Genomic DNA, 23,397 nt, shown 5'->3' on the forward strand with positions numbered 1-23,397 from the left:
CTTAACTCCGCCCCTTACTTCCGCGCGTTTTCTCAGAAATCCCGACACAACGCGTTTCCATGGCAACCTACCGCTAGATCTTCGGCAAAAGGGAAGACTCCCAGTCTTCTAGTAAAGGCAAGAAGCTAATTAGATGATTCTTTAACAAGGTAAAAATCTGGGCTACAAACCCTGATGCCGCCTGGTCCTGATTCTGTTTCTACTCTACTTCCAGAGTGCTAAGGCTGAACCTCGGGAGCAGATGGGAAGGCGAACTAAGTCGCCCGCACAGCCCTCTGGGAAATAGAGTCCTGGCGCTGGCGCGGAGGATCCTGGGTGCAGCAGCTCAGAGAAGCTTCTCGCGCACAGGAAGTCGCTGCGAGGAGGCGCGTGTGCGGGGAGTTTAATCTCCCGCTCCCTCGAGGTTGGGGTTGCGTCTGTTGATGCGGCCGACTACAATCCCGAGGTACGGAGACACTGGGGCTGAGGGACTTGCGGGCTCGGTCCTTCCTGAGAGGTGACGGAATGCAAGTGGGGACGACTTCGGCAAAGGGTGCGTCGCCTTGGGCGGCAGTTGTCAGGGTGAAGGTGTGAACCGTCTTTCACAGTCTGTTATGAAAACCTCTCAAGGTGTGGGCACGGTGGATAACGCTTGTAATCCCAGCACTTTGGGAAGCCTTGGCGGGGGGATCACTTGCAGCTTGGAGTTCCTCGAACCCCCAGTCTCTACTAAAAACACAAAAATTAGCTGAGCGTGGTGGCGGGGGCCTGTAATCCCAGCTGCTCGGGACGCTGAGGCAGGAGAATCGCTTGAACCCAGGAGGCAGAGGTTGCAGTGAGCCGAGATCGCGCCATTGCACTCCAGCCTGGGTGACAGAGTGAGACTACATCTTAAAAAAAAAAAAAAAAGAAGGGAAGAAAACCACCTTGGGAGGCTGAGGTGGGCAGATTGCTTGAGCCCAGGATTTCGAGGCTAGCCTGGGCCACATGGTGAAGCCCTGTCTCCACAAAAGATGAAAAAAATACAAAAATTAGCCGGGCGTGGTGGCGCGCCCCTGTAGTCCTAGCTAATTGGGAGGCCGAGGTGGGGGGATTGCTTCAACCCGGGAGGCAGAGGTTGCAGTGAGCCGAGAAAGAAAAGAAAAGAAAAAAAAAAACCGCTAAAGGGGTTTCCAGCCCTTCCTGACGGCCCTAAGAGGAGTGGTTCTGTTTTATTTTGGTTTTGGTTGGGGAAGGAGGGGAATGAGTTACCTGAAGTTGGCAGATTTAGGCAGAATCTTGCTGGACGATGGATGGGAGTTCTTCGGGAAGTTGAAGTACTTAACATTTACAGTATTTGAGCGCTTTCTGTGTGCCAGGTGCCCTGCTGGAGTTGCATTTCCTCTTCTGATCCCCGCAGTAGCACTGAGACATAAATGCAGGGCCCCTTGGCACCAAGGCAATCTCGGGAATCAGAATTTTTCAGATTTTAGAAAGCTAATAGTGTGCATATTTTATAATTAGGCAGCACCCCCCCCCACCCCGAGGAATCTGGGCCAGTTTTTGGTCATAAAATGTTTCTGTGGGGCAAGGTGTGAATATTCACACTTATGGGAATATTAAGACCCTACATGGCCTGTGGCAATCCAGGTGAAGTTTTGCGGTCAGTTTATAAATCAAGTTCTGGTTTTTGGAGCATTTAAAGGACCGTAGATCTGTTGTATTTGTTCCATTTGGTACATGTGGAAACTAAGGCTTAGAGAAGGTAAATGGTCTGGAAGGAGGGGCAAGACTCTTGGGCCCAAGGTCTTTCAGCCCGATAATTGTTTGGCTTAAGTCACTCTGGGCTGGATGACCTTGGGCTCCACTCTGGGCCCTCGTTTCTTTCCTCCCAGAGCTGGGAGTATATGAGATATGGGCAGAATGTGATTTGGTAACTGCAGACAGGGATCTGAAGCTCAGCTGTCTGTGAGGCCAGGCAGATAACATACAGGAAAGAAGAGAACTGGTCCAGGTGAGGCTGTGGGGCCTTGGGGAGCACTTGCCTCATCTGAAGGGGAGAATTGTGTTTGTTTGTTTGTTTGTTTGTTTTTGGAGACAGAGTCTCGCTCTGTCACCCAGGCTGGAGTTTGGTCTCACTGGAACCTCCACCTCCCTGGTTGAAGCGATTCTCCTGCCTCAGCCTCCCAAGTAGCTGGAATTACAGGCGTGCGCCACCATGCCCCGCTAGTTTCTGTATTTTTGGTAGAGACGGGGGTTTCACCATGTTGATCAGGCTGGTCTTGGACTCCAAACTTCAGGTGATCCACCTGCCTCGGCCTCCCAAAGTGCTGGAATTACAGGCATGAGCCACTGCACCCACCTGCTTTTTAAACTTAAATTTAATGTTTTTTTGGAGGTGGGATCTTTCCCTGATGTCCAGGCTGGAGTACAGTGACACAATCATAGCTCACTGCAGCCTTGAACTCCTGGGCTCAAGCGATCCTCCTACCTCAGCCTCCCAAGTAGTTGGGACTACAGGCACGCGCCACCACAACTTGCTTATTTTTAATTTTTTTTTAAGAAACAAGGTCTTGTTACGTTGCCCAGGCTGGTCTCGAACCCCTTTCAGCCTCCCAAAGTGCTGGGATTATAAGCATCCCCCACTTGCCTAGCCCTGGTTGGGGAGCTTTAGATGGGCACCAGTGAACTAACTTCGTGGGATGTAGACCCAATGTTGCCAAATCCTAGGATGTTTCAGAAGTTGGAAACATAATTTTTAGGTGAAATTTCCCAGTTTTCAAGTTTGAGACTAGTGAGCCATGCTTGAATTTTCTTTCAAAACATTCTGTCTGCCAACAAACATTATGGGCCAAATATCTGTCAACTGAGTTATACTCGTAGGTTGAGGCTTAACCTCTGACATGTAGAAAAACTCATTGTTCAGTAGAATTAGCATTTATTGTAGGTCTACCATATTCCCATATTTGTAGTCTCAAAAATCTGGAAAACTCAGAACAACAAATATTTTTTTCATAAATTGTGTCTGTGCCTTACCTGAACTACTACAGGGTATTTTTAAAATATAACTTTATTCTACCTAGAATGAATGATGATACCTTTCTCTAGAAATGGTAAAGTGTTCAATTATGAAATGCAGCCTGATCCACACTGCGCTGGGACTTTGTTTTGTTTTGTTTTTGTTTTTGTTTTTGAGACGGAGTCTCGTTCTGTCACCCAGGCTGGAGTGCAGTAGCGCCATCTCGGCTCACTGCAAGCTCCACCTCCTGGGTTCACAACATTCTCTTGCCTCAGCCTCCTGAGTAACTGGGACTACAGGTGCCCACCACCATGCCTGGCTAATTTTGTTGTATTTTCAGTAGAGGCGGGGTTTCACCATGTTATCCAGGATGGTCTCGATCTCCTGACTTCGTGATCCGCCCGCCTCGGCCTCCCAAAGTGCTGGGATTACAGGCGTGAGCCACTGCGGCTGGCCCTGCACTGGGATTTTAATGAAATATGCCATATATATGCCATATCACCTTTTTAAAATAGAAGTTGAATTTCAAAGCACATCTGGCCTTGGAGGTGGAAGAATTTGTGGACCTGTGTCATTGTTAAGTGATCCGTGCTGCTTTGTGATATGAAATGCTTTCAGCACTCTGCAGATATGTGCTACTTGGTCCACGCAGTGGATACAAATGGGTAAAAATGTCTGTGGTACAGTTTTGCGTATTATGGGTCATGAAAATAACTAGGTGGGCAGTGACTATGTTTTGTTTTTTTTTTTTAATGAAGTAGAATAAAAGAGACTAGAATAGAAAATATCCCACTACATCTTACATTGCAGGCTAAGTATTGCTTCATGAAGCTTTTGTTTAGTTACACTGTGTGTTTGAGTAGTCATGATACTTTTTTTTTTTTCTTTTTTGAGATGGAGTCTCACTGTGTTGCCCAGGCTGCAGTGCAGTGGCACCATCTCAGTTCACTGCAGCCTCCGCCTCCCGGGTTCAAGTGATTCTTTGCCTCAGCCTTCCAAGTAGCTGGGATCACAGGCACACGCCACCAAGCCCAGCTAATTTTTGTATTCTTAGTACAGACGAGGTTTCAGCATATTGGCCAGGCTGGTCTTGAACTCCTGACCTCAAGTAATCTGCCCACCTCGGCCTCCCAAAGTACTGAGATTACAGGCATGAGCCACGGTGCCTGGCCTATACTACATATTGGTGTTGTTACCGTGGGTCATGGTTAAAACAAAAGTTGAAATATTTCTGTTGTAGAGATAGCAGCCAGGTGCGGTGGCTCACAACTGTAATCCCAGCACTTTGGGTGGCCCACGAGGGCAGCTTACTTGAGGTCAGGAGTTTGAGAACAACCTGGGCAACAAGTGAGATCCTGTCCCTACAAAAAGTGAGAAAGATTAGCTGGATGTTGTGGCACGTGCTTGTAGTCCCAGCTACTTGAGAGGCTGAGGTTGGAGGATTGCTTAAGCCCAGGAGATTACAGCTGCAGTGAGCCATGATTGTGCCGCTGTAGTACTCCAGCCTGGCAACAGAGCAAGACGTCTCAAAAAAAAAAAAGTAACAGTTTCGGAGGCCAATTTACTTGAACTCAAATTCCAGAGATGATAATCAGAATTCCCAGAAGCATTGTTCCATTGGTTCTTTAGACACCTTCATTCTGTCAACAACTGTAGGTACTTTTACACCTACTATTAAAGCACCTGCTGTGTACTAGGCACCATGCTGGTGCCTAAGACATAGCAGTGAGCAAGATAGAAGCTCCCACTGTGGCCATAGACTTTCATCACCAAATCTCCTAAACATGTGTTGACTGACTGTTAGGTGGTAACAATGGTGGCAAAGCTGTTCTATAGGTTCTGAAGCACAGTGGAAATGTGGGGCTGAGGTGGCTTCAGTAAATATAGTTGTTATTGTCCCCTGCAGGGAGACTCACATTGGGACTTGTCCTCCTCCTCCTGGACATTTTGGGGGCTCGTCAGCATGGACAGCGAGTCAGCCATGGGCGGAAGGGAGGCTTTCTCACAGCTCCCTTGTGCTTCCCACAGCCCTGCCAGCCGGGAACATGGAGGGGAAGGAGGAGGAGCTTAAAAGAGGCTACTGAACCCCAGTTGGCCATGGCTGAGGTGAGTTGAAGGTTGCTCTGTCTTAATCGGTCACACCCAAAGGCAGAAAAGTTGGCCTTCCTTTGTGGCCGAGGTGAGTTGAAGGTTGCTCTGTGTTGATTGGTCACCCCCGTGGCAGGAAAGCTGGCCTTCCTTTGTTTTGGCCTCCCTGTCCCATGGGGGCTCCCAGGCAATCTTTTTTAAAGGAAAGCTCGCATGCTGTTCTTTTCTGCTTGTACTCTTCTGGGAACCCCTATTGCTTATAGGATAAATTCTAGGTTTTTCAGCCTTCCTGTGTGTTCTGGGTTCTACCCCCTTTGCACCATCTTCTGTCATTTCTCTAGATAACCAGTACTTCCTTTGGCCTAGTAGTAAAAGTTGATTCTGTACTTTCCAGCAGCTTCCCTGCCTTTGCTCAGGTTGGGCCCTCTGCTGGAATTCCCTGCCCCTTTTCCATGTGGTAATGTCTCACACAGCCTTTAAGACCCGGCTCAGTTCCCCCACCCTTCCCTAGGCAGTCAGCACTTTCCCGCTCTAGCTTTCCGTATCACCCCCTGCTGCCTCCACTGTAGCACAGATCCACCTAGATATGGGTGTTCCTGCCCATATCTGTCAGCCCCACCAGACTAGATGCTCCTTGGGGACAGGAACTGATGGGGATTCATCTCTGGGTACCCAGGGCCCAGCACAGGCCAGGCACACAGGAAGCCTCATGAGGTGTTAGTTGAATGAATGAATGAATCAATGAATGATGCATGAAACCATCTCTCTATCTGGTAAATATCTGTTCATCCTTAGTGATCCAACTTGAATGACCTTCCCTCCAGGAAGCTTTCCCTGACCTCAAGGCAATGGCCTCCCTCTCTCCATTGGCCCACGCAGCCCCCAATACCTCCCTGTGCCACAGTCCTGCCTCCCTCATGTCTCTCCATCAGACCATGAGCTCCATGAGGCCAGGAAACAGGTCTGACACACGTCCATGTCCCCAGTGCCCACAGTGTGGTGTAGCACACAGGGTAAATGATTGCCAAATATGTGCTCTGACCTTGTCACTTACCTGTGGCTCCCCAGTGCCTCAAGGATCAAGTCTGCCCCTGTCTTCCCATCCTCCATCACTGTGACCAGGGGCCTTGTCCAGTGCAGTCTGGGAGTGTGAGGAAAGGAAGCCCCTCAGAGGTCCTCTTTGATCTGGCTCCTGCTTGGCTGGTACTCTTGACAGGATATAGACAGCAACAGTTTCTGTTATAAGTATCAGAAAATGACTTACGCAGTCAGGAGACTATTAATTATATAACCAAAAGTCCAGAGGTAGGGCTGTCATGATCTGCAAGTGTGATTGGGACTCAGTTTATTGTCCCCATCTTGAACCTCACTTAGTGTGGGTTCCATCCTTCGTGAGCTCCTTCCCTTGTCCCAAAACAGCTATCAGGACCATGTGCTGCTTTGCCTCATTCAACAAGTGTTTACTCTGTGCCTGCCATGTGTGGGCTTTGTTCTAAGTCTGGACTAGGGAAACGGTTTAGGTGGTTCCTGCCCTCATGAAGCTTACATTATTGCGGGTGACAGTGTATGAGCTTGCTAGGGCTGCTGTAACAAAGTACCACACACTGGGTGGCTGAAAACAACAGAAATTGATGATCTCCTAGTCTTGGAGGCCAGAATTCTGAGATCAGGGTGTTGGCAGGGCTGGATCCTTCTGAGGCTGTGAGCCAGGCCTCTTCCCCTGTCTTCTGGCAGATGGTGGCCAGCTTTGGTGTTCCTTGGCCTGGAGAGGCATCACCTCAATCTCTGCCTTCATCTTCACAGGATGTTCTCCCCGTATCTTCACATTGTCTTCCCTCAGCCTGTGTTTGTCTTTGTGTCCCCATTTCTCCTTTTTATAACAACTTCAGTCGTGTTGGATTAGGACCCACCCTGATGACCTCATCTCAGCTTGATCACCTCTGTAAAGACCCCATTTCCAAATAAGGGCAAATTCTGAGGTACTGGGGGTTAGAACTTCATTGTATCTTTTTGGAGGGTTACAGTTCAACCCATACCACACAGTAAAATGCATTAAGTAAATCCCATAGAATGCAGGCAGTATTAAGGATTATGGAGGAAAGGGATAGGGAGGCCCGGGGTAGATTTGCTGTTTTATACAGAGGGGTGGGAGAAGGCCTCATGGAGAAGAGGCATTTCAGCAGAGAACTGAGGGACACAATCTTGGCTCTAAGATGGGGTCTGGCAGGTGTGTTCAGGCAGCTGCAAGGAATCTGGTGTGGCTGGAGCAGTGGATGAGTGGGAAAGGGGGAGAAGGTGAGCCCTGAGTGGTAGCTGGGGCCAGATCTTTAGGGCCCTGGAGATCATTGTATGGTCTCTGTCTTTAAATATGGTGAATCCGGAGGCCATTGGAGGGTTTGGAGCAGAGGAGGGACAGGATTTGTTGTAAGCAGAAACAGGATCCCCCTGGCTCGTCCACCCAATTCCTGCTTAGCATCACCATTGGGACGACTGTTTCAGGGTCTTACTGCTACTGTAACAAATAATACAAACTTGGGGGCTTAAAAACAACACAAATTTATTCTTTTACAGTTCTTCAGGTCTGAATCCTAAAATGATCTTATGGGGCTCAAACCAAGGTGGCAGCAGGGTGCGTTCCTTCTGGAGGCCCTAGGGAAGAATTCAGTCCTTGCCTCTCCCAGCTTCTGGAGGCTGCCTATATTCATTGGCTCCTGGCCACATCACTCTAATCTCTGCTTCTGTCATGGCATCACCTCTTGTCTCCTGTGATTCGTTGTCTCCCTCTTATTAGGATCCTTGTGATGACATTTAGGGCCAACCCAGATAATCTAGGATAATCTCCCTGTTTCCAGATTCTTAATCACAGCTGCAAAGTCCCTTTCGCCATGTAAGATAACATTCATGGGTTCTGGGAATTAAGACAGGGACATCTTTGTGTGGGGTGGCAGCATTATTCAGCTATGACAATCTACAGGATATCTCAAACTTTACATGTCCCAAACCAAACTCAGACTCTGCCCTGAAAGCTGCTGCTTCTATGTCTCAGTAAGTGGCAACTTTGTCCTTCCAGCTGTTCAGGCTAAAAACGTAGCGCCATCCCAGGGTGTTGTGTCTTTCGCACCCTCCATGTTATTCGTCAGGAAATCTTGTCAGCACCGTTATCTGAATATCTGGAATCTCACCACTTCTCACCCCCTCCATTTCTGCCACCATTTCTCACCTGGATTATCAAACTGGCCTTTTTCCTTTGACTCCCTGCTTCTGCCCTTGCCACCTTCCATCTTTTCCCACGAAGCAGCAAGAGGAGGATGCTGTTTAATATATGCCTAATTTTTAAAATATTTTTTATTGTAAAATCACAGGTGCAGAAATGCACACACATCAAATGCATGACTTAATGAAGGCAAACACCACCTAGATCAAGACTGAGGATTTTTTTTGCCATCCACCCCAGAAGTCCTTCGTGGGCTCTGTCATAGCCCTCTTGCATCCCCAATAAGTAACCTGATTTTTATGATTACCACTTGCTTTATTACTCAAATGCACAATCCCTTGCCCCTTCTTGTCTTTTAATATCTTCTGTGTCTCTTAATATTTGGGCTCCTCCTCCATCCCCTTCTGTTCTCAACTGTTAGAGAACAGTTAGTCAGTCCTTTGAGGAACTGGCATGGTTCGACCTGTAGAATTCCTCAGTCTGTTTTCTCTGGTTCCATCCTTGTGGTGCAGTTCAGTTTATTCCCAGTTGGCAGCTAGGTCCGGAGGCTTGATTAGACTCATGGTCAATCCTTTTACCAAGAATCTCTTGTGCCCCCTGTTTGTGATCCTGGCAGATATTGATGCTTTCTGCCTTATCACCTGTTCATTCATCAGGGCTGGCAAAATGGTGCTATCATTTCTTTTCATTTATTAGTTGGAATACTTTACAAGACATCCTTTGGCTGGGCATGGTGGCTCACGCCTGTAATCCCAGAACTTTGGAGGGCTGAGGTGGGCAAATTGCTTGAGCTGAGGAGTTCAAGATCAGCCTGGGCAATGTGGTGAAACTCCATCTCTACAAAAAATTTAAAAATTAGCCAGGTGTGGTGGTGTGCACCTGTAGTCCCAGCTACTCTAGGAGGCTGAGGTGAGAGTATCACAGGAGCCCAAGAAGGTTGAGGCTACAGTGAGCTGTGATAGCACCACTGCACTCCAGCCTGGGTGACAGTGAGACCCTGTCTCAAAAAAAAAAAAAAAATTTTATCTACTATTTGTCTAGTCGACGGTAGAGTTCATATAGGACAGGTAGGGTAAATGCTTGACTCTCCTTTTACTTGCTATTTTTCACTATAAGGAATTGGTTTCCTTCTGTCATGTCATCCTTCAAAGGTGACCAGTTCTTTTATACACACACGTGTGTGTGTGTGTGTGTGTGTGTGTGTGTGTGTGGTTGGCTGTTCTTAAGAGTTTTACAAAGCATTTTCATTGTAATTCAATGTAACACACCCAGGTTAAATCTCATAAGGACAGGAACTGGCTGCCCCCTTTTCTCCTGTACCTAGCACAGGGGCTGCTCATAGTAGGTGCTTGGTCATTATTGGACAGATAAGTAGACAACAAGCACCACTTCTTTAGCAGCTTCTTAGTGAGTTGGGTCTCTGCTGAGCCCTGTGTAGGCATCAGCTCACTTCATCCTATAGCAGCCTTATTTTAGAGGAGGTAGGCTGAGCATTAGAGAGGTGGACTAACAAGGTCCCACAGTTAATAGTAAAACTAGAATTTGAACTGGGACCTGTCTGACTCTAAAGCTGAGCCTCTAACAGGTCAGCCTCCTGGGGATTGTGTAGCAGATTGGAGCTTGTGCCACCCCACCACCTACTCACTGTGTGCTGTGGTTGGAATGTTTGTCCCCTTTGAAACTCTTTTTTTTTTTTTTGAGAGGGAGACTCTTGTTTTCTAGGCTGGAGTGCAGTGGTGTGATCTTGGCTCATGGAACCTCCATCTCCTGGGCTCAAGTGATCCTCCTACCTCAGCCTCCCGAGTAGCTGGGACTGCAGGTGTGTGCTACCACGCCCAGCTAATCTTTTTGTGTTTTTGGTAGAGATGGGGGTTTTACCATGTTGCCCAGGCTCATCTCGAACTCCTGAGCTCAAGCAATCTGCCTGCCTCAGCCTCCCAAAGTGCTGGAATTACAGGCGTGAGCCACCATGCCCCACCAATTAAAACTCCTTGAAATTTAATCCCTAATGTAGCTATATTAAGAGGTGAGGCCTTTTGTTTGTTTGTTTTTTGAGACGGAGTCTCACTCTGTCGCCCAGGCTGGAGTGCAGTGGCGCAATCCCGGCTCACTGCAAGCTCCGCTTCCCAGGTTCATGCCATTCTCCTGCCTCAGCCTCCCGAGTAGCTGGGACTACAGGCACCTGCCACCACGCCCAGCTAATTTTTTTTTTTTTGCATTTTTAGTAGAGGTGGGGTTTCACCGTGTTAGCCAGGATGGTCTTGATCTCCTGACCTCAAGATCTGCCTGCCTTGGCCTCCCAAAGTGCTGGGATTACAGGTGTGAGCCACCGCGCCCGGCCAAGGTGGGGCCTTTAAGAGATGATTAGATCATGAAGGCTCTGCCTGTGTGAGTGAATTCATTTATTCATGGAATAATGGGTTATCATGAGAGTGGGTCTGTTATAAAAGCCAGCTTGACATTGCTTCAGTTCCCTCACCATGTTATGCGTTGTGCCATTTTAGGGCTCTGCAGAGTCTCCACCAGCAGGAGGACCCTCTCCAGAGGCAGTCTGTTGGCCTTGGACTTCCCAGCCTCGAGAACTATAGGAAGCGAATTTCTTTTCTTTATAAATTACCCAGTTATAGCAACAGAAGATGGACTAATATACTGTGTAACTTGGAGAAAGTGACTGTTTGGGCCTTGATTTTGTTTTCTATAAATTGGGGATAATCCTGCCTCAAAGAGGAGTCAGGGAGTTCAGTGACTCACTGCACCTAAAGCATTGAACCATTGCCGGCATGCAGAAAGCTCTTGGCCAAAGAAGGGCTTTTGCAGTCAGATGCCTGAAGGGTTGGGATGGGCAGTGTAAGCCAGAGTGGAATTGCCCCTTTGTCGAACTCTTCCTGTGTGCTAAGTAGTATGCAGTCACCTCCCAGCAGTATTTCATTTGCTTCTTGTAGCAGCTCTGATGAGATGGAACTCGTTGGTCCCATTTCACTAGGGGAGCAGGAATTGGGGTCACAAGAGACATGCAGCTTACTTGCCAATAGTCACTCATAAAGTGAAGGTAATAGGGCCATACCTCAGACCCAAACTAAAGAGAGGTGGTTTTCATTCTTTCTTAAAATGTGCCTGTGCCCACACTGTTGGAGATTTGGAAGAGACACACCAGTCATGGTTTCACCTAGAGATGGGGTGTGTGGGGGCAGGCTTTCACGTTTTATTGTTGGTACTTCTCAAGTATTTGAATTTTTATCCTAAACATCCATTAACTGGCCAGGTACAGTGGCTCATGCCTGTAATCCCAACACTTCAGGAGGCAGGGGCAGGAGGATCACTTGAGGCCAAGAGTTCGAGACCAGCCTGGGCAACATGGCAAGACTCCTACTCTACCAAAAAAAATTAGCTGGGTCTGGTGGCACATGCCTGTAGTCCTAGCGACTTGGAGGCTGAGGCAAGAGGATTGCTTGAGCCCAGGAGGTGGAGGCTATGATCGTGGCACTGCACTCCAGCCTGGGCAACAGAGTGAGACACTCTCTATCTCTCTCGCTCGCTCTCTCTGTCTCTCTCTATATATAATATATATAATTTAAAATTACCAGATTTATAAATTACCGTAACTTAACAAACAACAGAAGGAAACCAATTCCTTATAGTGAAAACTGGCAAATAAAAGGAGAGTCAAGCATTTACCCTACCTGTCCTATACAAACTCTACCGCTGACTAGCCAAATAGTAGAAAATTTTTTTTTTTTTTTGAGACAGGGTCTCACTGTCCCCCAGGCTGGAGTGCAGTGGTGCAATCACAGCTCACTGTAGCCTCGACCTCCTTGGGCTCCTGTGATACTCTCACCTCAGCCTCCTGAGTAGCTGGGACTACAGGTGCATATATAAATTATAATTTATAAATTTATAAATTATATAAATACATATAATTATATATAAAATAAAATTTTATATAATATATACATGCACACATACACACACATAAATAATAATAAACACTTATTAACTAGGAAAGTTTTAAAATGAAAGATGGCATCACTAAAAGTTGGACAACCAGATAGGAGCCTTAGGTAATCATGGGGCCTAAAGCGGACCTGGTACCACCTATGAGTGGGTCTTTCCCCCAGAAGCTGTACTGACTCCAGTCTGGCCTCTGCTGTCCTGACCAGCTCACAGGAAATGCGTGGCCAGGGGAGCAGCCAGGTGACACTGCATGGCAGCAGCTTGCCACACTCAGAACATGGGACCTCAAATCAGGAGCATGGAGGATGTAGAAGGCAGAGGGGTACAGCTGTAGATTTAAAAACCTCAGAGCCACATCAGTTACACACAGGGTATGGGCCCCCTGGATTCTGATTGAGACGAGCTAGCTATAAAGACACACCACTGAGACATCAGACTAATCTGTATACAGATTTTGAATGTGGTCTAGGTGTTCAGTGATTAAGGAGTTACTGTTCATACTGAAGTATTCACAGGTGAAATCAGATGACCCGTGGGTGATGGGTTCACGGGTGTTAATTACATACGTCTCTCTACTTGTATGTATGTTTGAAAGTTTACAAAATAAGTCTTGAATGAACACTTAAAGCAAAACCGTGAAATAGATTTTTAGGATCAGGCAGACCTGGGTTCAGTCCCACCTGTGTTAACTTCGGTTGACATCCTGTTCCCCGGTCAAAGTCAAGGTCCTTTTCTTTGCCTGCAAAATACAGGGGTTTCTAATCTCTTACATCTCAAGATTCTTGTGAGGCTGAGGATGGGATGGTTTTTGCCAAAGGCCTGGCAGATTGAGGGCTGGGAGTGCCCTGAGTGAGCTGTTGGGCTCCTCCCTGACCCCAGCCTCTGAGTGACCAATAGTGTATTGTGTTTCAGGAATTTGTGACCCTCAAGGATGTCGGCATGGACTTCACCTTGGGAGACTGGGAGCAGCTCGGGCTGGAACAGGGGGACATGTTCTGGGACACAGCGTTGGACAGTTGCCAGGACCTCTTCCTGCTGAGTGAGTGTTGCCTGTCCCCAGGGGCCTACTCACTGCCCTGCTTGGTGATCACCCATGCTCTCCACCACCCACAGGGTGAAATCCTGGCTCCTGGGCTTCTCAGAATCAGCATGACCTAGCCCAGCAGTTCTCAGCTGGCCAAGGAGACATTGGCAATGTGTGGAGACATTTTGGATTGTTACTCCTTGGGCCAGCAGCATGCTGCTAGCATCTAGCTGATGGAACCAAGGGAGGCTGCCACACATCCTACAGTGCACAGGACAGCCCCAAAACCAAGGATTGGCCCATGCCAGTGTCAGTAGTGCTAAGCCTGGGAAACCCTGCTCTGGCCCCTATCTGCCTCCCCAGCCTTGTCTTCACCACTTTCCTACTTGCAGTCAGTCATTCTTCAAGCCGATACTTCAGGGTCTTCCAGTTGCCCTGCCCTCTGCTTAAGCGGCTCTCAGGGCTTGCCTTTTTAAAGTGTAACCTGGGACCCTGTTAGAACTCCATACCTCCTCTCCTACTCATCTTGTCTGTCGCCCCCTCACGTTCTAACTACCATTGTGTCATTCAGAGCGGGAGCTGTGTGAGGACAGGGCGTGTCCCCAGTATTTGGAACAAACAGTACCTGCTGTAGGGCCCAGCAGACAGCTCTAAATTAATGAATGATTGAGTAGCAGCTCTTAGTACTTGCTTGTTCAATCCTCCAGTCACCCCATGAAGAAGCTGGGTTGTCCCTCTTTTGCCGATTGGTCTGAAACTGAGGTTAAAAGAGTGGCAGTCACCTTCCCAGCTGTGTCAGTATCCCCAGGAACACCCACAGATTCAGTGATTGACTGGGATTCCCAGGACTCATCCTGTAGTCAGACTCATGGCTATGACTTACTACAGTGAAAAGATTCAGAGCACAGTCAGCAAAGGGAGGAGGTACATGGGGCAAAGTCCAAGGAAGCCAGGCACAAGCTTCCAGAATTCTCTTTCAGGGGAGTCACATGGGACATGCTTAATCCCCCCAGCAATATTGTAGAATGTGATATCGCGTGTGAAATGCTGTCCACCAGGGAAGCTCATCAGAGACTCAGTGCCAGGGTTTTTACTGGGGGCTGGTCACGTGGGCTCCTCTGCCTGGCACATTCCAAAATTCCAGACCCCCAGAAGGAAAGCAGGTGTAAGCCTGCTTAGTTTAGGTCCAGGGAGCGTGTCTCTTCAGTTCTGGAGACACAGGGTACCCTCCTGAAATCAGCCTTGCCAGCAGGCTTTTCCCAGGAGAGCAGCCAGCCTGCTGTGTCGCCCTCTTCTGCACACCAGTGTCACACAGTGAGAGAGCAGCAGGGCTCAGACTCCAGCTAAGGTCTGTGCAGCTCCAAGGCCACATCACCCCAGCTCCCCATCAGTGTCACCTGATTAACTCATTTTCCCTCTCTGTTGCCTCAGTTCTTTCTTTTTGAAGAACCAGAAAAATAATTTACTCCAAAAGATGAAAGAAGTAAAAGATAACACACTGTGGAAACTATCATTTGATACAATCTCATGACATTGGGGCAGACTTTCTCCAGACTGGCCAGTGTGTGCTAAGAAGCATCTAATGGGAGGTCCTACCTCAGTGTCTTTTTGAATTTTTAAACTACAGCCCACAGTAAGAAGTGTGTTTACCTCGACTGCCCCTTCACCCATTTGTGTGTATGTATGAGTAGTGTATCCGTTTCCTATTGCTGCTGTTACACATACCACAAACACAGTGGCTTCCACCAGCACACTTTTATTATGTTACAGTCCTGGAGGCCAGGAGTTCCAAATGCATGTGGCTGGGCTGGAGGCGAGGTGTTGGCAGGGCCACCGTGTTCCTTCTGGAGGCTCCAGCACATAGATAGTCTTTCCTGGCCTGTTGCCAGCTTCTGGAGGTCACCTGTATTGCTTGACTCATGGCTTCTCAGTCTTCAAAGACAGTAGTGGCGTCTTCTCCGCTGTGGCCTGTATCCCTCCTGGATGATGACTCTGTTCCCTTCCTTGGGGAAGCTTGTGGAGGGTACGGCTCAGGACTGCTTGGGCTCTGGGACCCTGACATCTTCTGTCCCTGGCCCATGGAGGCCTCAGGCAATGTGTGGCCCACGGGTCAGTGAATGAATCATGAATGGCTAAGGAAGTACGTGCCTCCCCACCTGGCAGATCCTGCCCGTTAAAGAGCTGTCACAAGTCCTTTGTGTCCCCAGCCCCAGCTGTCACAGCTTTGATCACCCTGGATTGTGATTGTTTGGCTCCCTCTCCATCACTGGACTGGGAACCCTACAGGACAGGCATCCCCAGAGTCGCCCAGTGCAGCACCTGGCCCACACACAGGAGCTATGTGCAGGGTAAAGCATAGAAAAGTCAGGAGAGCCAGGAGGTTCTCACTGAGTGTCTGGATGGTCCTCCATGTCCTGGTTGGATGACAATGCTGTTCTCTCCCTGCAGACCCCCCAAGACCCAACCTGACCTCCCACCCAGATGGCGATGAAGATCTGGAGCCTCTGGCTGGAGGAAGCCCAGAAGCAACAGGCCCTGGTGAGTGGATGGAGAGGGGCCCCTTGTGTACCTTCTGTCTTCCAGACCTCCATCCTGAGGCTGCAGCCAGCTTTCCCACAGGTCTACCCAGACATTACAACACTCAGCTTCAGGACTTCACTCTGCTTCTCGCTGGTTTCCATCCCCTTGTCCTGGGAGCTGGGGGGATCAGGACATTTTTATAGACCCTCACTCTAGTGTCTCTCTACCTTGCCCTTCAGCACAGGGTTATCCTGGTGCCTCTCCACAGGTCCTCCTCTTTCCTTCCAGACTCAACAAGGGTACGCCTTCCACTCTCTCAGTTGGTCTCTCTACTTTCCTGCCTTGTGCTCCCTGAGTGTGTTGACCCTCATTCTACTTCTTTTACCTCCTTTCCTTCAGGCCCATTTTTCCTTCCTATCCCTGGGGCATAGCAGATGGCCACATCAGGGAGTAACTTAAGCCCAGGCCTGAATGCTGCCAAGAGCATCTGCCTTGCCATCTCCCAAGCCGGGGTTCCTCCAGGTGGATCAGGTTAGGTGGTGAGGATTCTTGGGGTATTACCCATGGTAGAGATGTCCCCAGCATGAGAAGCAGGGCCCTGAACCAGAGACCACAGGAGTCTCAGGCTGTACCCCACCCAGTCAGTGTGCAGCTCCCTTCTTGGCTCACCACGCTCAGGCTGGTATACGTGAGGCCTCTGCAGCCTTCTCTTCAGCACATCAGTGTCCCTCATAGGTGACTAACTCATGCACAGGCTCTCACAGCTTCTGCTTTCTGTTTCTGTCACCTCAGCATATTGGCTGTTTCCAAGCATAGGTAGCCATGCCTTTACTAACAAATACACCTCCAGATCCTCTAGTAGTGACACTTGAGTTGCATAGTTACCACATAAGCGTCTTTCCCCTTTAACGGCATGCCTCTCTTAGAAGCAGGGCTTAGCTGATTCACCCTGTATTCCCAGCTCCTGACATCATGCTTGGCACATAAGGGGTGCCTATTACATGTCTGTCAGTGCATTTGAGGCAGAGGGAACAACATGAGCACAGGTGTGGTGAGGAGAGTGAGCTGGATATCTGTGGGAGAGATGAGCAGAGGCAAAGGTGACAATTCAGAACAAGATGTGTCAGAAGGCTTTCATTTGCAAGTTTTAATTCCAGGCAGAGAGACTTTAAGCAGTCTCATAGATACTCAGATGGTGAGCCAAGAATTGCAGAAGGGACAGGCTGGAAAAGGTATGATGATGGAAGAGAGGAGAGATGGGGAGACTGGAGGCATACAGCAGAGCAGTGACATTCATGTTTTGTGAAGGATCCCAGAGAGCATACAGCTTGGTAGTTAAGAATATGGGCCAGGCGTGGTGGCTCATACCTGTAATCCCAGCACTTTGGGAGGGCGAGGCAGGCTGGTCACTTGAGGTCAGGAGTTCGAGACCAGCCTGGCCAACGTGCTGAAACTCTGTCTCTACTAAAAATACAAAAATTAGCTGGGCATGGTGGAGGGCACCTGCAGTCCCAGCTACTTGGGAGGCTGAAGCAGGAAAATCACTTGAACCCAGGAGGCAGAGGTTGTATTGAGCTGAGATCATGCAGTACTTCAGCCTGGACAACAGGGCAAGACTCAGTCTCCAAAAAAAAAAAAAAAAAAATATATATATATATATATATATATATATGGGGTCAGAGGGGTTCAAATCCTCACTCTGATGCTCACTTAGCTGTAAGAAAGCAGACATGTGCCTACCTTACAGGAGGCTGTCGAGTGTAACAGAGTGCCTGAGGCACTCCTGCCTGTGAGCAAGCATGCCATGAATGGGAATTACTCTGTCCTGTGAATCTTTCCCGTGGCTGCCTCTGTGGCAGTGGATGGATGGGCAGTGGAAGGTCCCCATTAAAGAGCTTACCTTCTGGTGAGGGTCAGGGGTCAGACCCTTTCATAACCTGTTATGGTAGAGGATGGTAAGGGCTCAGCTGGTTTTCAGAGAATACAGGGCAGGGGACTTAAAGCAGAATGGGGATGGGGTTGTCAGGGAAGCCTTTCAGAGGAGGGTGATACTCAAGCTGGGTATTAAAAGACTTAGAGGAGTTAGTCCAGGAAGTGCCATCCAGCATGAGGGACCATTAAAGGCACAGAGGAGAAAGTCTGGTGGATTTAGGGAACCGCGAGAGTTCTATGAGGTCAGCACAAAGAACACTGGGTTAACACACTCATTTCTCTTCTCCAGGCAGGAAGTTATGGAAGGGTTTAATCAGAAGAGTGATATAGTCAGATCCATTTACTACAAAGCCCTTTAGGGCTAGTGTGGAAGACTAGAGAGAGAGAGAGACAGACAGAAACAGGAGACCAATGAGCAGCCTGAGGTCAGATGCTGAGTCAGTGATAGAGGAGAGGAGAGGAAGGGAGTTGAGACATTTCGATAGAGACCAAATGAAAATAGTGCCAAGTTGAGGGAGGTAGGGAGGAGGTTGACTCCTAGGATTCTAGCGTGGAGAACTGGATGGATGGTGGTGTGGGGAGAGCGGGGTGTCGTCTGGGATAGAGGATGCAGGATATGAGGAGGAAGATTTTGGTGACAGTGCAGGATAGAGGGGAGAGTAGAAGCAGGTGAGTCCAGGCGACTTTTTAGGGAACTTGGTCAGTCACTTAGGTGTGAAGGTAATGGTAGAATCTCCCTCCTCGTTGAACCCTATGATTTCGCAGCTCCCTTCTTGGCCCTCCTGGGAATGGGCTCTGTCTGTTTTCTGTGATGCCAGTTCCACGTGGGTCACCCCTTTGGGTCCCTTGATGGATAGGCTGGACTCAAGATCTGTCACCCCTACTTGCTCTTGTCTGTGTTCTCACCCTTAGTGAACAGGAGACATTTGCACTTGCTCTTTCAGATGTGACTGAGACCAAGAACTCTCCTCTGATGGAGGATTTCTTTGAAGAAGGATTCTCCCAGGAGATTAGAGAGATGTTATCCAAGGATGGCTTCTGGAACTCCAATTTCGGAGAAGCCTGTATAGAGGACACCTGGTTAGATAGTTTGCTAGGCGATCCAGAAAGTCTTCTGAGGTCTGATATTGCCACCAACGGGGAAAGTCCCACGGAATGCAAGAGTCATGAATTAAAGAGAGGACTCAGTCCTGTGTCCACTGTTTCCACGGGAGAAGATTCCATGGTGCATAATGTTTCTGAAAAGACCCTCACACCAGCTGAGTCTAAGGAATATAGGGGTGAGTTTGGCTCCTACTCGGACCACAGCCAGCAGGATTCTGTTCAGGAAGGGGAGAAACCATATCAATGGAGTGAATGTGGGAAAAGCTTCAGTGGGAGTTACCATCTTACCCAGCACTGGATCACTCATACTAGGGAGAAACCCACTGTCTATCAAGGGTGTGAGCAAGGTTTTGACCAGAATGCTTCCCTTTCTGTGTATCCGAAAACTCACACGGGCTACAAATTCTATGTGTGTAATGATTTTAGTCAGAGTACATACCTGTGGCATCAGAAAACTCACACTGGAGAAAAACCGTGTAAGAGTCAAGACAGTGACCACCCACCCAGTCATGACACACAGCCTGGTGAGCATCAGAAAACTCACACAGATAGTAAGTCCTACAACTGTAACGAATGCGGCAAGGCTTTCACCCGGATCTTCCACCTTACTCGGCACCAGAAGACCCACACTCGGAAACGCTATGAATGTTCCAAGTGCCAGGCGACCTTCAACTTGAGAAAACACCTCATCCAACATCAGAAAACTCACGCTGCAAAAACTACCTCTGAGTGTCAGGAGTGTGGGAAGATTTTTAGGCACAGTTCGCTGCTCATTGAACACCAGGCTCTTCATGCTGGAGAGGAGCCTTATAAGTGTAACGAACGTGGGAAATCCTTCAGGCATAACTCTACCCTAAAGATCCATCAGAGGGTTCACAGTGGAGAGAAGCCTTACAAATGCAGTGAGTGTGGGAAGGCCTTCTGCCGGCACACTCACCTTAATGAACATCGGCGAATTCATACAGGCTACAGACCCCACAAATGTCAGGAATGCGTCAGGAGTTTCAGCCGGCCGTCACATCTGATGCGACATCAGGCCATTCACACCGCAGAAAAGCCCTATAGCTGTGCTGAATGCAAGGAGACTTTCAGCGATAACAGTCACCTTGTGCAACACCAGAAAATGCACACCGTCAAAACCCCATATGAATGTCAGGAGTGCGGAGAACGCTTCATTTGCGGCTCAACCCTGAAGTGCCACCAGAGTGTTCACGCCAGAGAAAAACAAGGATGTGTTGTGAGTGGGAAGATCTTGGATCAGAACCCAGAACAGAAAGAGAAGTGCTTTAAGTGTAACAAATGTGAGAAAACCTTTAGCTGCAGCAAATACCTAACTCAGCACGAGAGGATTCACACCAGGGGGGTGAAGCCCTTTGAATGTGACCAGTGTGGGAAAGCCTTTGGCCAAAGTACTCGGCTCATTCACCATCAAAGAATCCACTCTAGAGTGAGGCTGTATAAACGGGGTGATCAAGGGAAAGCCATCAGCAGTGCCTCCCTTATCAAATTTCAGTCCTCCCACACAAAGGAGTACCCTTTTAAATGTAACGAATGCGGAAAGACCTTCAGCCACAGTGCATGCCTGTCAAAACATCAGTTAATTCACGCTGGAGAGAATCCCTTTAAATGTAGTAAGTGTGACAGAGTCTTCACCCAGAGAAACTACCTTGTTCAGCATGAGCGAACTCATGCCAGAAAGAAGCCGTTGGTGTGTAACGAATGCGGGAAAACGTTCCGTCAGAGCTCATGCCTTTCTAAGCATCAGAGAATTCACTCAGGTGAGAAGCCCTATGTATGTGACTACTGCGGGAAGGCCTTTGGCCTGAATGCTGAGCTTGTCCGCCACCAGAGAATTCACACTGGAGAAAAGCCTTATGTTTGTCAGGAATGTGGGAAAGCCTTCACCCAGAGCTCATGCCTTTCTATTCACCGGAGAGTTCACACTGGGGAGAAGCCCTACAGATGCGGTGAATGTGGGAAAGCCTTTGCCCAGAAAGCAAATCTAACACAGCACCAGAGAATTCACACGGGGGAGAAGCCTTACTCCTGTAATGTGTGTGGCAAAGCTTTTGTCCTCAGTGCCCATCTCAACCAGCACCTGAGAGTTCACACCCAGGAGACACTTTATCAGTGTCAACGTTGCCACAAAGCCTTTCGGTGCCACTCGAGCCTCACCCGCCATCAGCGTGTACACAACAAGCAGCAATACTGCCTGTAGCCATTGGGTGGCAGCAGAGTCCCAGAATATGAGACCGTTAACTCAGATGTCGAAAGTTGGAAACCATCCCATTGCAAGTTTCTCTCCAAATAAATGCATCTAAAGATTGATTAGAAAGTTTGTGCGCATGTTTTTCATTATAACAATGAAAACACAAAAATGGAGAAGCTGTACAACGTCAGGATTCAGAGGTAGGCTCTGGAGCCAGTCTACCTTGAGTTAAATCCCACCTCTGCCATCTACTACCTAAGTGACCTTGGGAAAGTCAGAAAAATCTCTCAGGGCCTCGGTGTCCTTATCTGTAAAATGGGCATCACCTACCTCAGAGGGCTTTTCTGAGGATTAAATAAATAAATGTGAAGCACTTAGAACTGATGGCCAGCACATGAGGGCTCACCAAGTGTAAGCCACAAATACACATCAGCTATAGCACAAATATACTTGTGTTACAAGAAAGGAATTAGTAATCTCTGTGTTTACTGTAGTTAATGTTCTTATAATGTATCACTTTTAATTTAAGTTTTCCTTTTTTAAAGTTTTTCTCCAGCACTTTACTCTTCTTAAGTGCCTGGCCTTTTTTGTCCCTTTATCTCTCTTTCCTGGTTTTTTTCTTAACCCCCAGAAAGCCAAAAAGAACATGTAAACTCCTAATCTCAACTAGCTATAACCTTCCACTCCTACCTCCCAAGCCTCTCACTCAGAGGACTCCCTATCCCACAAACACCTGCTCCCTCTTCGCATGGCCTTCCTCCATTTGAGTGTTGGTTATGCAACAAGACACCCACCTTTTCATGGGAGTTGACACCAAAACACAGCTGGATTCCACCAGGAAAGCTGCATCGATCAGGGTGTTAACCGCATATGAAACACAACCCGTATGGAAGACATGCTTGGGGGTCAAAGCTGTGGTGTGTGGAAGTGACCGCTGGGATGTCATCATTCACCATTTATCCAGGATGGTCGCTCACCAGGCAATTTGCTAGGCTCAGGGGCGGGTAGTATCAATACACTATGCACTACTGCTCTGAAGCTTCTGGAATCAGAAAGAAATGAACCCATTTTCATAGATGATTGCTGTGAGTTGACAAGTGACATCTTAAAAATGCCACATTCCCTCACGTCACAGGAAGTTCTGGGATCACCAAGGATTGTTGGAGAGTCCAGTGAGATGGAACCACACGACCAGTTCCTTACCAGTGTCTTGTCAGCTCTGGGCGTTTGTTCCCTGCCACTAAGTGGCTCAGTCACACATTTGCTGAAACACAGTAGTCTTATGAAAAGCACTGGACACATACTTTGAATACCTTTCATATTTTAGGTGCTGAAAATGGTGAGGGGGTGAGTGCTCTGCACCCTTGGGCTTTTCAACTCTTCCACCTGGAGTTCTGCTGGTTAAGTTTGTTAAACTTAGTTGAAACTGGGAACCTGTTGGCTAACCATTGGGCGCTTACACTGTTTTTCAAATGGCTGCAACATTTAACTTCTCACACATGGTTCCCGTCCTCTGGAGCTCTGTCTTGTCTGGGAGATGGGCACGTTGTATACCAAAAGAGTACAAAGTGTTGCAGGGCTGGAACACAATGGGGACTCTATGGAAAACTGGCAGCCATTGGGGGTGGGGGACAGTCTGTAAATCAGTCACCTGTGTTGCTGCAGGCCAGGGTAGAAACGCCCTCCATGTGTGCATATTTGTTGGTTCTCTGATTAAAGTTTTGAGTCTAAAAGCGTTGGTTCCTTCTCTCAGCCTGCTGCCATGCAGCCACGCATCAGTCCCTGCCTGCCAGGCCTCATATCTTTGTGGGGGAGGGCCTCTGGTGGCGATCATTGCCCAGTAAAAGGGAGCAGCTCAGTTTTCCCACTGTCTGGGCGGGGCACGCGCCACTGAGGAGGCACACAAGTTCAGCTGGTCCTCAGATGCACCATCAAACAACACTTCAGTCTGTGTGTGGGCCTAAGTGACCAAGGAGAGAGCACAGGCAGCCTGCAGTTGACTCTTCACGGACAAGTCAGGCCCCAGGCTTGGGGAGTGTTTCTAATTGGCATCCAGTAATACATATAACTTTGTTTAGTACTTTAATTTTTGTCCCCACCTTTTTCCTTTAGTGACAAGTGACAAGAGATACTAGTTACCTGCTCATGGTAGTAATAGAAAGTTTTTTTGTTTTTTGTTTTTATATAAAGTGAGCTGATAGGGCCGAGTGTGGTGGTTCATGCCTGTAATCCCATCACTTTGGGAGGCCTAGGTGGGAAGATGACTTGAGCCCAGGAGTTCAAGACCAGCCTGAACAACGTGATGAAACCCTGTCTCTACAAAAGAAATAGGCAAATTAGCTGGGTGGTGGACACTGATCACTTAAAAATGATTAAAA

The 23,397-nt window shown here is 48.3% G+C and overlaps 2 protein-coding genes and 1 long non-coding RNA gene across 10 annotated transcripts in view; 1 reads left to right on the forward strand and 2 right to left on the reverse strand.

Moving 5' to 3' along the window:
• The window catches only part of VRK3 (VRK serine/threonine kinase 3), a 49,568-nt gene extending 49,265 nt beyond the window's left edge, over window positions 1–303 (reverse strand). The window contains exon 1 of one of the 2 annotated variants that reach the window (XM_054464862.2): window positions 72–303. The gene's annotated coding sequence lies outside the window, so the exon portion shown is untranslated. The remainder of the gene's footprint in view (window positions 1–71) is intronic. The other variant, XM_054464864.2, reaches the window with a different exon arrangement.
• ZNF473 (zinc finger protein 473) lies at window positions 267–22,752 on the forward strand. Of its 7 annotated transcripts, none has more exons than XM_054464851.2 (5): window positions 267–445; window positions 5,006–5,083; window positions 13,143–13,269; window positions 15,703–15,792; window positions 18,651–22,752. In XM_054464851.2, exons 2-5 carry the CDS (start codon window positions 5,075–5,077, stop codon window positions 21,026–21,028), a joined length of 2,604 nt encoding a protein of 867 aa, XP_054320826.2. In that variant the 5' UTR covers window positions 267–445; window positions 5,006–5,074; the 3' UTR covers window positions 21,029–22,752. The 7 variants fall into 7 exon arrangements, with proteins under 7 accessions (XP_054320826.2, XP_054320827.2, XP_054320825.2 ...); XM_054464852.2 differs by having other exon boundaries at window positions 299–445; window positions 4,884–5,083; XM_054464850.2 differs by having other exon boundaries at window positions 323–532; window positions 4,884–5,083.
• LOC134738819 (uncharacterized) lies at window positions 14,995–16,740 on the reverse strand. Its single transcript, XR_010124932.1, has 2 exons — window positions 16,444–16,740; window positions 14,995–15,951 (listed from the first exon to the last, which is right to left on the reverse strand). It is a non-coding gene; the product is annotated as an uncharacterized LOC134738819 (long non-coding RNA).
• Window positions 22,753–23,397: the final 645 nt, after the last annotated feature.

Source organism: Pongo pygmaeus, chromosome 20 (assembly GCF_028885625.2).
Source record: "Pongo pygmaeus isolate AG05252 chromosome 20, NHGRI_mPonPyg2-v2.0_pri, whole genome shotgun sequence".
Taxonomy (NCBI): domain Eukaryota; kingdom Metazoa; phylum Chordata; class Mammalia; order Primates; family Hominidae; genus Pongo; species Pongo pygmaeus.

Coding starts and splice junctions, on each gene's coding strand:
- ZNF473 (XM_054464850.2), top strand. CDS start 505: ATGCAAGTGGGGACGACTTCGGCAAAGG. Junction 5,084..13,142: donor CCCAGTTGGCCATGGCTGAG/GTGAGTTGAAGG, acceptor ATTGTGTTTCAG/GAATTTGTGACCCTCAAGGA. Junction 13,270..15,702: donor CCAGGACCTCTTCCTGCTGA/GTGAGTGTTGCC, acceptor CTCTCCCTGCAG/ACCCCCCAAGACCCAACCTG.